Source organism: Malaclemys terrapin, chromosome 17 (assembly GCF_027887155.1).
Source record: "Malaclemys terrapin pileata isolate rMalTer1 chromosome 17, rMalTer1.hap1, whole genome shotgun sequence".
In the NCBI taxonomy this organism is placed as follows: domain Eukaryota; kingdom Metazoa; phylum Chordata; order Testudines; family Emydidae; genus Malaclemys; species Malaclemys terrapin.
In genome coordinates, this window is record NC_071521.1 from 8,956,183 (window position 1) to 8,968,821 (window position 12,639).

General features: G+C 50.6%; 1 protein-coding gene across 2 annotated transcripts in view; it reads left to right on the forward strand.

Moving 5' to 3' along the window:
- Positions 1-12,639, forward strand: part of SARDH (sarcosine dehydrogenase) — a 95,986-nt gene that overhangs the window by 384 nt on the left and 82,963 nt on the right. The window contains exons 1-6 of one of the 2 annotated variants that reach the window (XM_054007879.1): positions 638-761; positions 1,985-2,312; positions 3,564-3,742; positions 6,100-6,279; positions 8,164-8,287; positions 8,612-8,712. In XM_054007879.1, coding sequence (XP_053863854.1) covers positions 1,991-2,312; positions 3,564-3,742; positions 6,100-6,279; positions 8,164-8,287; positions 8,612-8,712 — 906 coding nt within the window. In that variant the 5' untranslated portion in view covers positions 638-761; positions 1,985-1,990. Of the gene's footprint in view, positions 1-637; positions 762-1,984; positions 2,313-3,563; positions 3,743-6,099; positions 6,280-8,163; positions 8,288-8,611; positions 8,713-12,639 lie in introns of those variants that run through there. The other variant, XM_054007880.1, reaches the window with a different exon arrangement.

A 12,639-nucleotide genomic window follows, 5' to 3' on the forward strand; every position in this document is an offset into this window, starting at 1 on the left:
CCACAGGGACCCAATCTCATGTGGGAACTCTAGGCACTACTGTAATATAAAGAATCATCTTTCTGGTGGGGGAGAATGTTCTAAATAAAATATTTAACCCCCCCCCACCAAGTTTGGGGTCCAAACCCCAGCTTTGAATAGTGCAGTCCAGGCACAATTCCAATTAAAACTCCAGTCCAGAGTTGATTTTACTCTGCTGACATTTCAAGGGCATGAGGCTAATTTAACAGCAGGAAAATTGGGTTGAATGTTCAGATGTTCTGCTTATGTACTGGGTTCTCTTTCTGGCTATAACAGATGGCATACAGCTGAAATAGCTCTAGCCAAGCCCAGGGGAAAGCCATCAGGCTTTGAGGCTGGAGGCTGTGCGTTCAGTTCCCATCTGGGCTCTTTGTTTCGCACCCTGCCTTGGTCAGAAGAAGGAAGAGAGATTGGGTAAACTAATAGGGCTTTTCCATCTCTAACGGCTCTGATCCGTGCAGCCTTCAGTCTCTGCTAATAAACGACAGTGCACGATCCATCTTGTCTGGGTGACACGGCTGGCTGAGTAGAGCTCTCTCATCAGGCAAGCCAGTGCACACGCTGCACTGTACTAACTTCCCAGACTCTGGGAATAGTTGTAACTGGCCAGCATTGGCAATGACTGAAGTCTGGCTGCAGTTCTCTCAAGTGCTAGTTACTGTTTCTGGGGCAGTGGCGCGCGTGTGAGAGACAGCAGGAGAGAGTCGGAGGAAACAAGAACTTCACAGCCATCTGAGCAGGTAAAGTGAACCGAACTCCTTTTGACGGGAGTGTATTGGGTGCAGTCAGCTCACGGTGTTGGCAGGGAAAGCCAAGCTTGTCTAAGCAGAAGGGAAATCTGAATAGAGAGGGCTGTGTCTGAGCAGTAGGGTGACCAGATGTCCTGATTTTATAGGGACAGTCCCGATATTTGGGGCTTTGTCTTATATAGGCGTCTATTACCCCCCCCCCGTCCCGATTTTTCACACTTGCTGTCTGGTCACCCTACTGAGCAGACAAAGGGTCCTTTACTGGCTCAGAGGGGAGATTGTGCCTTAAATGACAGGAATGCTTGCAGGCTGCAAAGTTCACGGTAAGACCAGACTTTGGTAAATCTTAGAAAACATGGTTGCAGCAGGAAGAATTTCTTGGTGCTCGGAGACACAAATATCAACCCTTCCCCCGCCCCAGTGGCCGAGTAATAGGAAGAATCAGCCTGAAAACCATTAGGGTTGGGGTCTGGCTTGTTGTTCAGTGTAGAGTGGAGTGAAACTTTTCCGCTTAACGAGAAAAGGAGCAGGGATCTGCTGGCTGAAGTCTCGGATCTCTGCTGCAGGAACCGTGACCCTAGATTCCCTGGCAGGGAATTCCTTAGCCCTGCTGACTCTGCGAGAACCAGGAAGACACATTTACCCAGAGCAAGGCTTAAAGCAAGGGGGGAGGAGCTGCATGCTTCAGCTGTGGAAAAGAACACATCCAAACCTGCATATAGGGCCAGAGCCTCATGCCAGCCCCAGCCTGAGCAGACCGACTGGGCAGACACATGCAGTGGGGGAAGGAGACAGGACTAGACGTTTCACCCAGCAGTGAATCCTGGGTCTGTCTCTACCACACATCAGCTATCCTTTATGACCACAGGGGCAGGGATTGCCATGTGTTGTATATGGGGCAAATCCTGCCCCCTTCATTGTGTCCATGGGGCCCTGATTGCAACAACTTTTGAGGAGCTGGGGCCAGGGAGAGGCCATGTGATTCTTTTTCCCATCCCTCCCCCAGCACCCCATCTTCTTCCATAACCATTTGTGACCTGAAATTCCAGGCTGTGGCCATGTGGCAGGGACCGTTTTTTTGTTTGTACAGTGCCTAGCACAATGGGGTCCTGGCCCATGATGATGATGATAACTCCAGTGTGGACTTTTTTGTATTGCTAGCATGTGGAGAGATCTTTGCTCAGTCCATTGAAGGTTTGTCTTTGGAATTCCAGGTCACCATGGCCTACCTGAGCGCCGTGGTCCGAAGAACTGCCTCCCGCCAGATGCCAGCCTCTGGGAGAAACATCCACCTTAGGCGCTTCAGCAGCGGGGCGGGCCAGACGACAGAGAAGAGCGTCCCTTACCACAAGACTCTGAAGGAAGAAAGCTCTCAAGGCAAAGGGCCGACCAGGCCGCTCCCGAAATCCGCCAACGTCGTGGTGGTGGGTGGAGGCAGCTTGGGATGTCAGACCATCTACCACCTGGCTAGGATGGGGGTGAGCGACGTGGTCTTACTGGAAAGAGACCGTCTGACGTCGGGGACCACCTGGCACACGGCCGGTGAGCAGAACTCTGGGTGTGGAAGCGTCTATAGCATAGCAAAGGCTCCAGCTTAGAGCTGCACAGGGAGGCTTTTGGTGCCTGAGCAGCCATCAGCTCCCTCGGGCTGCCCACTCCACGTGGGAAGAACTCTGCCCCTCTCCGGGTTAGGAGGTTTGCGACTCTCTCGATCTTGCCGCCTGGATGGGGATGAGCCCCCCTTGGGGACCCGGGAAAGGAATTGTTCCTTCAGCTCTCATCTAAGGGGTTATTGTGGGACCCTGGCCCTTTAAGAGCCCAGTCTCTCAGGCCTCAGCGAGCTACTCCTTGACCCTATATAGGAGTATCGCCAAGGCCTGACAACATGGGCCTCCAGAAGTCCGGCCTTCTCCTCCCCACCTTGTAGGGTAGAAGGGAAAGAAACCCCAGCAGTCTTACCCCCACTCCCCATGGCGGGTCTCTGGGTCCTTCCTTGGGCAGGCCTGTGCCAGACTACGGAGGAGCCTCCTTCCCATAGTCCCCAGCCCCTCTGGCAGCCGCCCCACTCTGCATAGGCGCTGGATCAGGGGATGCTGGGGGTCCTGCTGAACGCCCTCCCTTGAAGTGGTTTCCATTCCATACAGTTCGGGTCAATGGCTCTCAGCACCCCCATTATACAAATCGTTCCAGCCCCTGCCACTCTGCCGGACTTGGAGCTTTTGCTCCCAGCTGTTGCTAGTCAGTCGCAGTGTCAGCTCCCCACCAGTCCTGACTTAGAGGGGCCACCGCTTAGGGGGAGAGGCTGGTGCAGTCGCTGTCGCTCCGTCGGTCTGGATTCTCTCCTGAGATGACCGACAAAGCCAGCTACTGCTCTCCTGGGGATGTCATTTGCAGGGTGTATGCTGATTGTGAGAGGACACTGAGCTCATGTCATGGTGAGGATAATGCCTAGATTGGGGGCTTAGTGCCCCAATGGACCTTTGCTTGTTACACCTGGCTGCTGAGTGGGTCGTCAGCAATAGGAATTGAGCTCTGGACCTAAAAGCATGAGCCTCTACTAAGTGCGCTATGAGATCCATAAGCGGTGGTAGCTGAAGACCTTTATGTGGTCTAGCTACTAGAGGGAGCCAGCAAACCACAGCGTGGGTTACATCTAGGCCAGGAATTCTGTTACTGTTAAAACACCTGTTGTGCAATTCTCACTGTTGACCTGTTTGTCTGCTTGGCTTGTAAGGTAGGGTTGGAATGGGGAGGTGACGGCAGAGTCTACTGGAACTTCTGTGGTTTTCCCAGGTCTGCTGTGGCAGCTGCGTCCCAGTGACGTGGAAGTGGAGCTGCTGGCTCATACTCGCAACGTGGTCAGCAGAGATCTGGAGGAGGAGACGGGTCTGCACACAGGATGGATTCAGAACGGCGGGCTCTTCATCGCCTCCAACAAGCAGCGGCTGGACGAGTACAAAAGACTCATGTCTGTAAGTAGGAATCTCCTCATCTCCTTCCTTCTCCTTCTACTTATTCGCAGATCATTGGATCAGGGCTGGTGCTAGACTGGGGGTCTGGCTGCCGAAGGGTTTTGTACTACCACCCATCATCGTGGTATCTGACCACCTTCATGGAAAAAGATTGGCAGTAGCGAAATCCCTAGTGGATTTCTTGGTGTCTCTGGCTCTTAGTGGGTTATCAAAAGCTCTGCTTGAGGCAGTTATTTTTCAGGGTGTGGTGGCTGTAGATGGTTGATGTGAAAGTTGTTCTGGTTATGGGGGAAAAGGGGAAGCGTTGTTCTACAGATGGACAGACTCTGGAGTCTTCTAATCTCCTCTGGATGTTTGTCCAATAGCCCGATCCACTCTACTGAGAATACCTTCTCCCTGGCTGTAACATGCATTGGTCTACGCTAGCCAGAGCTTTGTGTTCTCCTTTGTCCCGCAAGAGCAGTTCATAGACTGAAATGCAGCTTCGAATGCAACTGGGTCTGATCCATTAATTGCTTTGAAGATTAGGACTAAGGCCTTAGTCCCTGAAGTAAAAAGAGCAACCTGCTTGAATGTCTCTGCCATATTTATGGAGAAAATCCATGCTCCTTAGAAAATGGGCTAGTGTGGGGGAGGGGATGGATTCTGTCTGCAACTGATCCTGTCTTCTACCATGTCGCAGGGAACCCGCTGCGTCAGTCTTCAACTTGGCTGCTTTGACTTGCAGCGTCAAAACAGGACTGTCCTGCCATCGGCCAACCATTTATCTTCTGCTGTGCGTAGAGCCCGGTTCTCCCCACAGCACAGAGGGAGATTTTATCAAGCAGTCCTGATTGGGGTGATTGCTGTTTATTACAGCTCATTTTCTTGCCACCCCGCTTGGAAAGTTAAACGTGGCCTCACTTCTCATTCATGGAGCAGCCTTGAGGGCAGGTTCTAAAACCGTGCTCCAAAGCCCAGGAGTGTCTCCACTGATTTCTACAGGCTTTGGACGCAGTAGATCCTGCCCCGGTAGAAGAACGATAATGCAGGGTCAGTAGCTGCCAGGAAGGAGGGAGGTGGGAATGGGCATCGATGGGTACGTCTACACCTCAGCTGGAAATAGCCTTCCCAACCAGATACACTAGGTCTGCTTGAGTGAGTGCGCTACAGATAGCAGTGTAGCTGGGGGCAGCACAGGCAGCAGCTCGGACTAGCTGCCTGAGTATAAACCCACCAGACACCGGGTACGTACTGGGGCTGGTAGCCCAAGCTGCCGCCGCCCATGCTACCTCTGCTACAATGCTCTTTTTCACATGCTGGCTCGAGCAAAGGGAGTGCCAGTCTGTCTATCCAAGTTGGGAAGCGTGTGCCCAGCTGCAGTATAGACATACCCAAATAGAGACCTACAGAGAGGAGGTTGGCCGTAGATCACCTTGTGATCCCTGGTGGCAGAGCCCACACAGACCTTATTGTTCCAAGTGATACAGCCTTGTGCTGAGATTCTAACTGAGGGATTGCCCTGGCCAGTAAACCCTGCACGTTGCTGGCTACTGCAGTCTTGACGATGATGGCCTCTCACTTAGTAGAGGGGTCCTTGAGGTTCAGTTGAATCTGAACACTGGTCTCACCCACAAAGTGAAAGGGACTCTCTACGCAGGATTAGCCGGGACGTCTGGTTTCACTGCTGATCATAATGCCGTCTCCTCCTCCCAAAGCAGCAGAGAGATGCACAGTCCTGGCCAGTCCGCTTGCCTTTTCCTGCTGGGGAGTACACACATTAGCGTTTGATTTCAAAGCGTTACAATAAAGATGGGTTACGTGACACTAGTTTCTTCTTTAACCCCCGAACTGCTGCACTTCTAGTGAAATATACGCTATGAAGACAGCCGTGTCCATCTTAATACTCTTTGATTCAATGGCCTAATGGACATTTAATGCTCAGGAGGGGTAAAGGGAGCGAAAGCAGAATCGTTGGTTTTAAACCTCTCTCCACCATACCCAGCTTTGGGGACTCAGGTAAAAAGGTCCTTGGATCTAATGCATCCCTGATTTGGGCTTTGCAAAATGAAACCCATCCACTGCCCATCTCCATTAAGTACAGCATCATGTTTCCAATTGCACCGCCTACTTGTATAGGACTAGGGTAATGTCCCTTTAAATAGTTTGAGCCCACTAAAGGCGCTCACCATGTACTGTGTTTTGGGAATCCACCAGAAACCAGTTAGATTGTCAGTGCGCCTGGCATGTTGGCGTGTAGTTCTTTGGGACCCAGATGTGCCCCTGTGCTTTCTTCACATTGTTGATTGTTTTGCAGAGATGCCACACCATGCTGTCTTGTCTGAATTAATGCACCTGTTCTCGTGTCTCGTTTGTAGCTGGGTAAGGTCTATGGCATAGAATCCTACGTCCTGTCCCCTGCAGAAACCAAGGACCTGTACCCGCACATGAACGTGGATGATCTTTATGGCACACTTTACGTTCCTAAGGATGGCACAATGGATCCTGCTGGCACCTGTACAACCCTCACCAGGGCAGCTATTGCCAGAGGCGCTTCGGTAATTGACTATTGCACATTTGGTTGGGTGTCTGAGCCTTGTAGCTTTTCACAACTCACAAACTCAGTCAGACGTTCTCTCTCTCTTTACATTTCCCCCCTCACACCCTTGATCGTTTGCTTCCTGCTGTTCCCAGCCTCCGCCATTCTCAAAGCCAGATCTCTGTTTCAAAGTTGCCTCGTTCTGCTTAACAGCGCCCCCCTTTGGCAGATTGGGTGTGGCGCTGACTGACTTTGAAGGGAGGCCCAGCCATGCCTTCTTCAGAGATGGTGGCTTTGGCCTAGAGCCGTAAGAGATGGGGAAATAAAGAGGAGGGGGAAAATGGGGAAAGGATGTGTGACCAAAACAGCTACATTGTGAAAAACAAGTTGTTGGTGAGGGCACAGTGTAGCGGGGTGAACGCCCGCTCCAGCCCTGAAGGGGTTGGAAAAGCCCTGCAGAGGGCTGGGGCTGTGAAAAGGGGCAAACCCCGGCTGATTGGGGAAGTGGCTGCAGCTGAGGCCACGCCCCAAACTGAGCCACTCAGCCTTATAAGAAGGCCAGGTAAGTCAGAGCACAGCAGTCTCCCTCTGACAGGAGAGAGAGAGAGACAGGCTTGGCTGCAGGGAGCTCACTGGGGACCTAGAGTAAGGCAGGGCTGGGGAAAGGCCTTGGGGAGGGGCTGGGAAGCCCTAGGCTAGCAACTCCCCAGGCTGCAGGTCCTGGTCCCAGGTCCATATAGGTACTTGGGTGCAGAGGGGCAGCCTGAGGGTGGGTAAAGGCAGCCAGTCCAAACCCGTTGTTGCCAGTGATGATTGGCTGATAGACTGCGTTCTGCCCCAGGGCGCGGGGGCTAAATGGTGACTGGCAGTAGCCACAACTGAGGCGACATTGGGATAGGGGGTGGGGGTTCCCCTGGGAGGGGAGACCCAGAGACAGAGTGGGGTACTGCCAGGGGGGGCAGCACCTAAGCCAAGGGCACCGCGGTCCGGGAGGGACACGGGGGCCAAAGACAGGTGGGACACCTGGCCTGCAGAGGGCGCTCTGGAGGCTGGTGAGCTAATTCCCTGGACGACCAGTAGGAGGCGCTGCAGGGGTGAGTCCACAGCTGATTACACACAGGGACCAACATTTGGTTCTGTGTTTGTACAGCGCCTAGCACAGTGGGTTCCTGATCCGTGACTGGAGCTCCTCCGTGCTAACCACAATCCAAATGGATAATTATAGTTCTCTGAGATTTAAAATTACCTTAAAAGGCCACTGACAAGTAGTTTAAGCCCAAAATTAAAGAGGTGAATTTAATTCCCTTGAAATAATAAGAATGGTTTTTATGAAAGTTTAAAAAAAAAAAAAAGACAGACCTATGTTTGGGTTAACACTTCCCATGCTGAGAAGGAGAGCCTTGGGGTGAAGCCACTGCCTGCATCTCCAGAGTAGAGCTCAACAACATTTTTCAGCTAAAACATTTTGCAAATTTGTGTCAGTTTCGATTCATTGTTCATTTCAACCCCTTTTCCCCTCAAAAAACCCAAATCTTTTTGTTTTAACATTTTTGAACCAAAACATTTTGATTGTTTCAGCTTGAAATGACTTTTTGCTTCAAAATTTCCTTTAATGTAATTTTTTAAAATTCAAAAATGGTCAAAATGGAAACAAACGCTTTCATTCTAGCTGAAATGTACATTATTTTTTTCAGCTTTTTCGATTCACTGAAAATTTTCATTTTCAGCCGGACCTGAAACAATTTTTGTTTTGATTTTTTTCGAAACTGCCAATGAACTACCAGTGTGTTGTTCACCCAGCTCCACTCAGGAGATCTGGGTTACTCATTTGGTATTATGAGTCCAACCCTTAACATTCAAACCCCAGGGGCATGTCACTGAGCTTCTCTTTCACTGTCCCCAGGTAATAGAGAATTGCCCAGTGACCGGTATTCAGGTCAGAGCCGATGACCTGGGTGTGCAAAGGGTAACTGCGGTGGAAACAAACTATGGGACCATCCAGACTCCCTGTGTGGTGAACTGTGCAGGTAGGAAATCAAGGTAACGTAGCTACAGCCCTGCCACTCGCAGAATCTGATGGGGGTACTAATCCTTCCTGTCCCAGCAATTAGGAGACTTTGCCCAGTCTTTGAGGGAGGCATTCTTTGTTTCACCATGGCTGTGCTCAGTGAGGGGAAAGATGCCAAGTGAATGCAGCTTTTGATTGTGTGTAACATTGAGCCAAAGGGTCTTAACTCCCTGTTTCCACGCGTCAGGGGGCAGCATTCTGGACTCTGAGCCTCTGGTCTCTGGTGCAGCTCCTCATACATTCCAGTGGTCACTCATGGAGCGGTGGTTTGTTTTTACGACAGGAGTGTGGGCCCGAGCCCTGGGCCAGATGGCTGATGTAAACGTGCCGCTGGTGGCTATGCATCATGCATACGTGGTGACGGAGCGGATAGAGGGCATTCAGGTCAGTTCATTGCTCTTCTTCTCTAACTGGAGGGTTTGTCATCAGACAGAGACATGTGCTGGAAGCGCTTTCCGGAGGGGACTTGATTCAGAATTTGTGGGGGGCATCTCCTGGTTTTCACAAACGCTTCTATTATCTGGGACGCTTTTTTTTTTCCCTAACAGCCAACCTCCTTTCCTTTCCTAGAGGTGGCTTTGTGTGTCCCATCTTCTCTAGGAGACGCTCTTCTTGGTGAATACAATGACGAAACATCTGTGAATAATCTTGCCAATGAAACCTACTCTTGGGCTTAGCTTGCATCCCTGGCCCCTTTTATCTGGCTATCCACAGACATTCAGGTGGAGTGAGGTCCTGAAAGCAGAAGTGCTGTGAATCACTGGGTATCTCTATTGCAATCTGAGGCATGACTGCAGTTCAGGTAGATGCACCCATGTTCGCGCTCCTAAATAGAGCAGAGTAGATGAGACTGCAATGGCTTCAGCGCGGGGTAGCAATGGGAGTATGTACTCGAGATCTCCGGCGTGCTTGTACAGCCCACAGTGGCAGATCTACCATGCTGTATTTTGCCACGCTTGTGCGGGTATGTCTCCCTGAGCTGCAGTCAGACCTCAGATTGCAGGGCACACATACTCAGTGTGTGCATCCAAGGCTATTTCACCCATTGTTGTTATTCAAACAGTAGCTTTGTTGAACAAATCTGCAGGTTCACAGGTAATCTGCAGACAGAAAGGGGGACTCCTCTGGTTGATAAAGCTTAGACCAACCAATCAGAAATGGAAACAGTACCATGTGACTGTAGGTGACCAGACGCACAATGTAAATAGCAAATCTGAGTAGCAGATGCACAACACATGGCTGTCTAGTGCCAAATAGCACCAGGTTTACAAATAATCCATTGGTTAAAATGATCTTGCACTGAATAGCACTGGTGACAAACTGGGGGAAATATGCAAAAATATCCCTGAAAACTGTTTTTGGCAAAATGTCCTAACCCGCATAGGGTGACCAGAGAGCAAGTGTAAAAAATCAGGACAGGTGAAGGGGGGTAATAGGCGCCTATATAAGACAAAGCCCCGCACATTGGAACTGTCCCTATAAAATCGGGATATCTGGTCACCCTAAACCTGCTCTAGAGTAAAGCAGTGCGGGGACGCCGAGGTGTGTAATGAACCAGGTAATAAAAGGCTCGACCTGTTTGCGGGTAATCTGTGATTGGAGGAAAAAAGGCTACATCTATTGGGTAACTTACACAGTTTGATCAGCTCTGCTCTTGGGCCCTGCCCAGACCCGAAAATTCTGTTGTATTCTCTCCATTCTTGCAGCATGCCCATCCCCACGGTATTGGACCGTTGGTAACTGACCTGGTGGGCAGGGCCGGCTCTGGCTTTTTTGCCGCCCCAGGCAAAGAAGCCTCTGGCCGCCCCCCCTCCCCCCCCAGCGCGGCAGGTGAGGGCATCCGGAACCCCAGGGGGAGGGCAGCGAGCCCCAGTCGGGGCTCCGCTCTCCCCGGCGGCCAGTCCCGGTCGGGGCTCCGCTGTCCCCAGCGGCCAGAGTGCCGGAGGGAGGGCGACAAGTCCCGGTCGGGGCTCCGCTCTCCCCGGCGGCCAGAGCGCCGGGGGGAGGGCGACAAGTCCCGGTCGCGGCTCCGCTCTCCCCGGCGGCGAGCCCCGGCCGTGGCCCTGCTCTCCCCAGCGGCCGGAGCCGGAGCACCGCGCCGCCCCCCTCCAGGTGCCGCCCCAAGCACAAGCTTGGTGGGCCGGTGCCTGGAGCCGGCCCTGCTGGTGGGGCAGCACAGGCTAGTCCATTGCGGTTTTGCCCGACATCCCCACTTGCGCTGCTCAACACCACTGCTGTTGTAATGCCATCTGGGTACTTATTGCCTGTTTCTACACCCCCCCGCCACCCAACTGGTCAGGGCTGCGGGAGAGGAACCCTACTGTTCTTTGCGGCTGGAATTGTTGCTATAGATCCCACTGCCCCATCTCAGCACATCTGCCTGTAGCATTTCAGAAACAAATGTCGTCTTGGAAAAGTTTCATTCCTCAGCCTGCAGCTAGATGTCTCTCTTGGGCAGCACAAGCACCATGCAGCGAAGGGAGCATTTCAAAGGAAGAGCTTATGGAATCCCTGAATCCCTGAAAGTTGACTGGCTTCAAACATAAGATACAAATAATTAATACTGTAATCTTAAGTATTTTATTAAATTAATATCATTCTATTTAATAGTTATGAATATTTTAACACAAGGGCCCCGTTTCTTCTGTTTCCCCGCCTTTCATAGCAGAATTACCCTCGGGGCTCTGGTGTTTTGCCTTTGATAAAGGAGTCCAGATATCCCCAAGTAACTGTGGCTCATCTTAGCAAACAGCCTTTTTGGAAAAGTCCTGCAGCCCTGACAAGGAAATGATACAGTTTTCTAAATATTTTTGAACCATCCTGCAAAATTTCAGAGGCATTTCTATGCTTTGGAATTCTATAAGGGTGTTTGTGAAACCATACAAAAGGAGGTGATATTAATTTATGGTCTGTAGATTTTTTTTTTAGAGTAATTTTGTATTACATTTTCTGTACAACCCTTCTGTTTTTCCCCCGCATCCTGCTTCTTTGACAGTTGATTTTGGAAAGTACCATTTAACTATATTATTTTTTTATACTGCAGTAGCATCTACCAGCCTGACCCCAGACTGGGCCCCCATTGTGCTAGGCACTGCACAGATACATAGTAAGAGGCAATCCTTGCCCTGAAGAGTTTACAACTTAAATAGACAGGAGTAGAAGAGGAAAAACCTCAAGCGACTTGCCCAGGGTTGTATAATAAGTCAGTGGCAGAGCAGAGAATGGAACCTAGGTCTCCTGACTGCTAGGCTAGAGGCCTGTCCACTAACCACAATGCCTCTTATTGAAATGCTGACGATTATTCTTAATTTATCAGTGAAAAATACAGTAAGACCCTACAATAATTCCCTTTGTGTAACTTAAATATTTTCATGCTATGTTGTTAAAGAAAGTCAATGTTAGTCTTTAACTATGTAGTAGTGTCTTGGCTGTTGTACTGTTTCATCTTGTTGTGTAGGTGGGGTAAGAGAGAAATCATTTTTCCTTTTAACGTGGATCAAAACACACTGGCCTGCCAGTTCTTCTCCTGCGAATTTCATGCCTTAATATCTGAATGGTGGCCCCAAGAGGATTGGCACCCCATTGCACTTGGCCCTATACAAACACATCAATTAACTCAGCGTGACCTAAGGGATAGCACCCTGGACTGGGACCCAGTAGACCTGTGTCCTGTTCCTGACTTGGCCACTGGCCTGATCGGTGACCTTGGACAAGTCTCTGTGCCTCAGTTTCCCCAGCTATAAAATGGGGATAGTGATACTATGACTTCCATTGCAAAGTGCTTTGAGATTTACTGAGGACAAGAGCTAGGCATTATTACTATCTTCAAATGAATTCACAAGTGCAGTCTTGTCTGCTTCCATAGTCACTCAGTTGTGGTTTTGTGGAGGAAGGCTAGATTTGGGGTTGGTTTTTAGAGATGGGTCTTGTTCAGATTAAGACAGAAATCAGCTTGCATTTCAGTGCCCCATAGCTCATGCTCTTGGTCTGGGGCTGGGACGCACAGCAGATCTGTTTAGTGAATTAGACTCAGCCCATGTAATCATATCAGCACCACCAGTTCTTCTACAGCTGCTTAGCCCCCTTTGCCCGTGGGCAGCGTATGCGGGGAGAACGTCTCGGTGCATTGCTCGTATCGTCTGCCGCTAATCTTGTTTTGCTGGTGTCTGAGCAGTGCTGTCAAGTAGAGCTCTTACTTCTTTGAGGCAAAGTAGAGCCACTTTTAGCCTGTGCAAAGCAGGCAGCTTAGAAAGGGCCCAGTGCTGAAACTAATTGGCTGGGACCGGCCACAGCCAGGTCTTTTTTTCACCG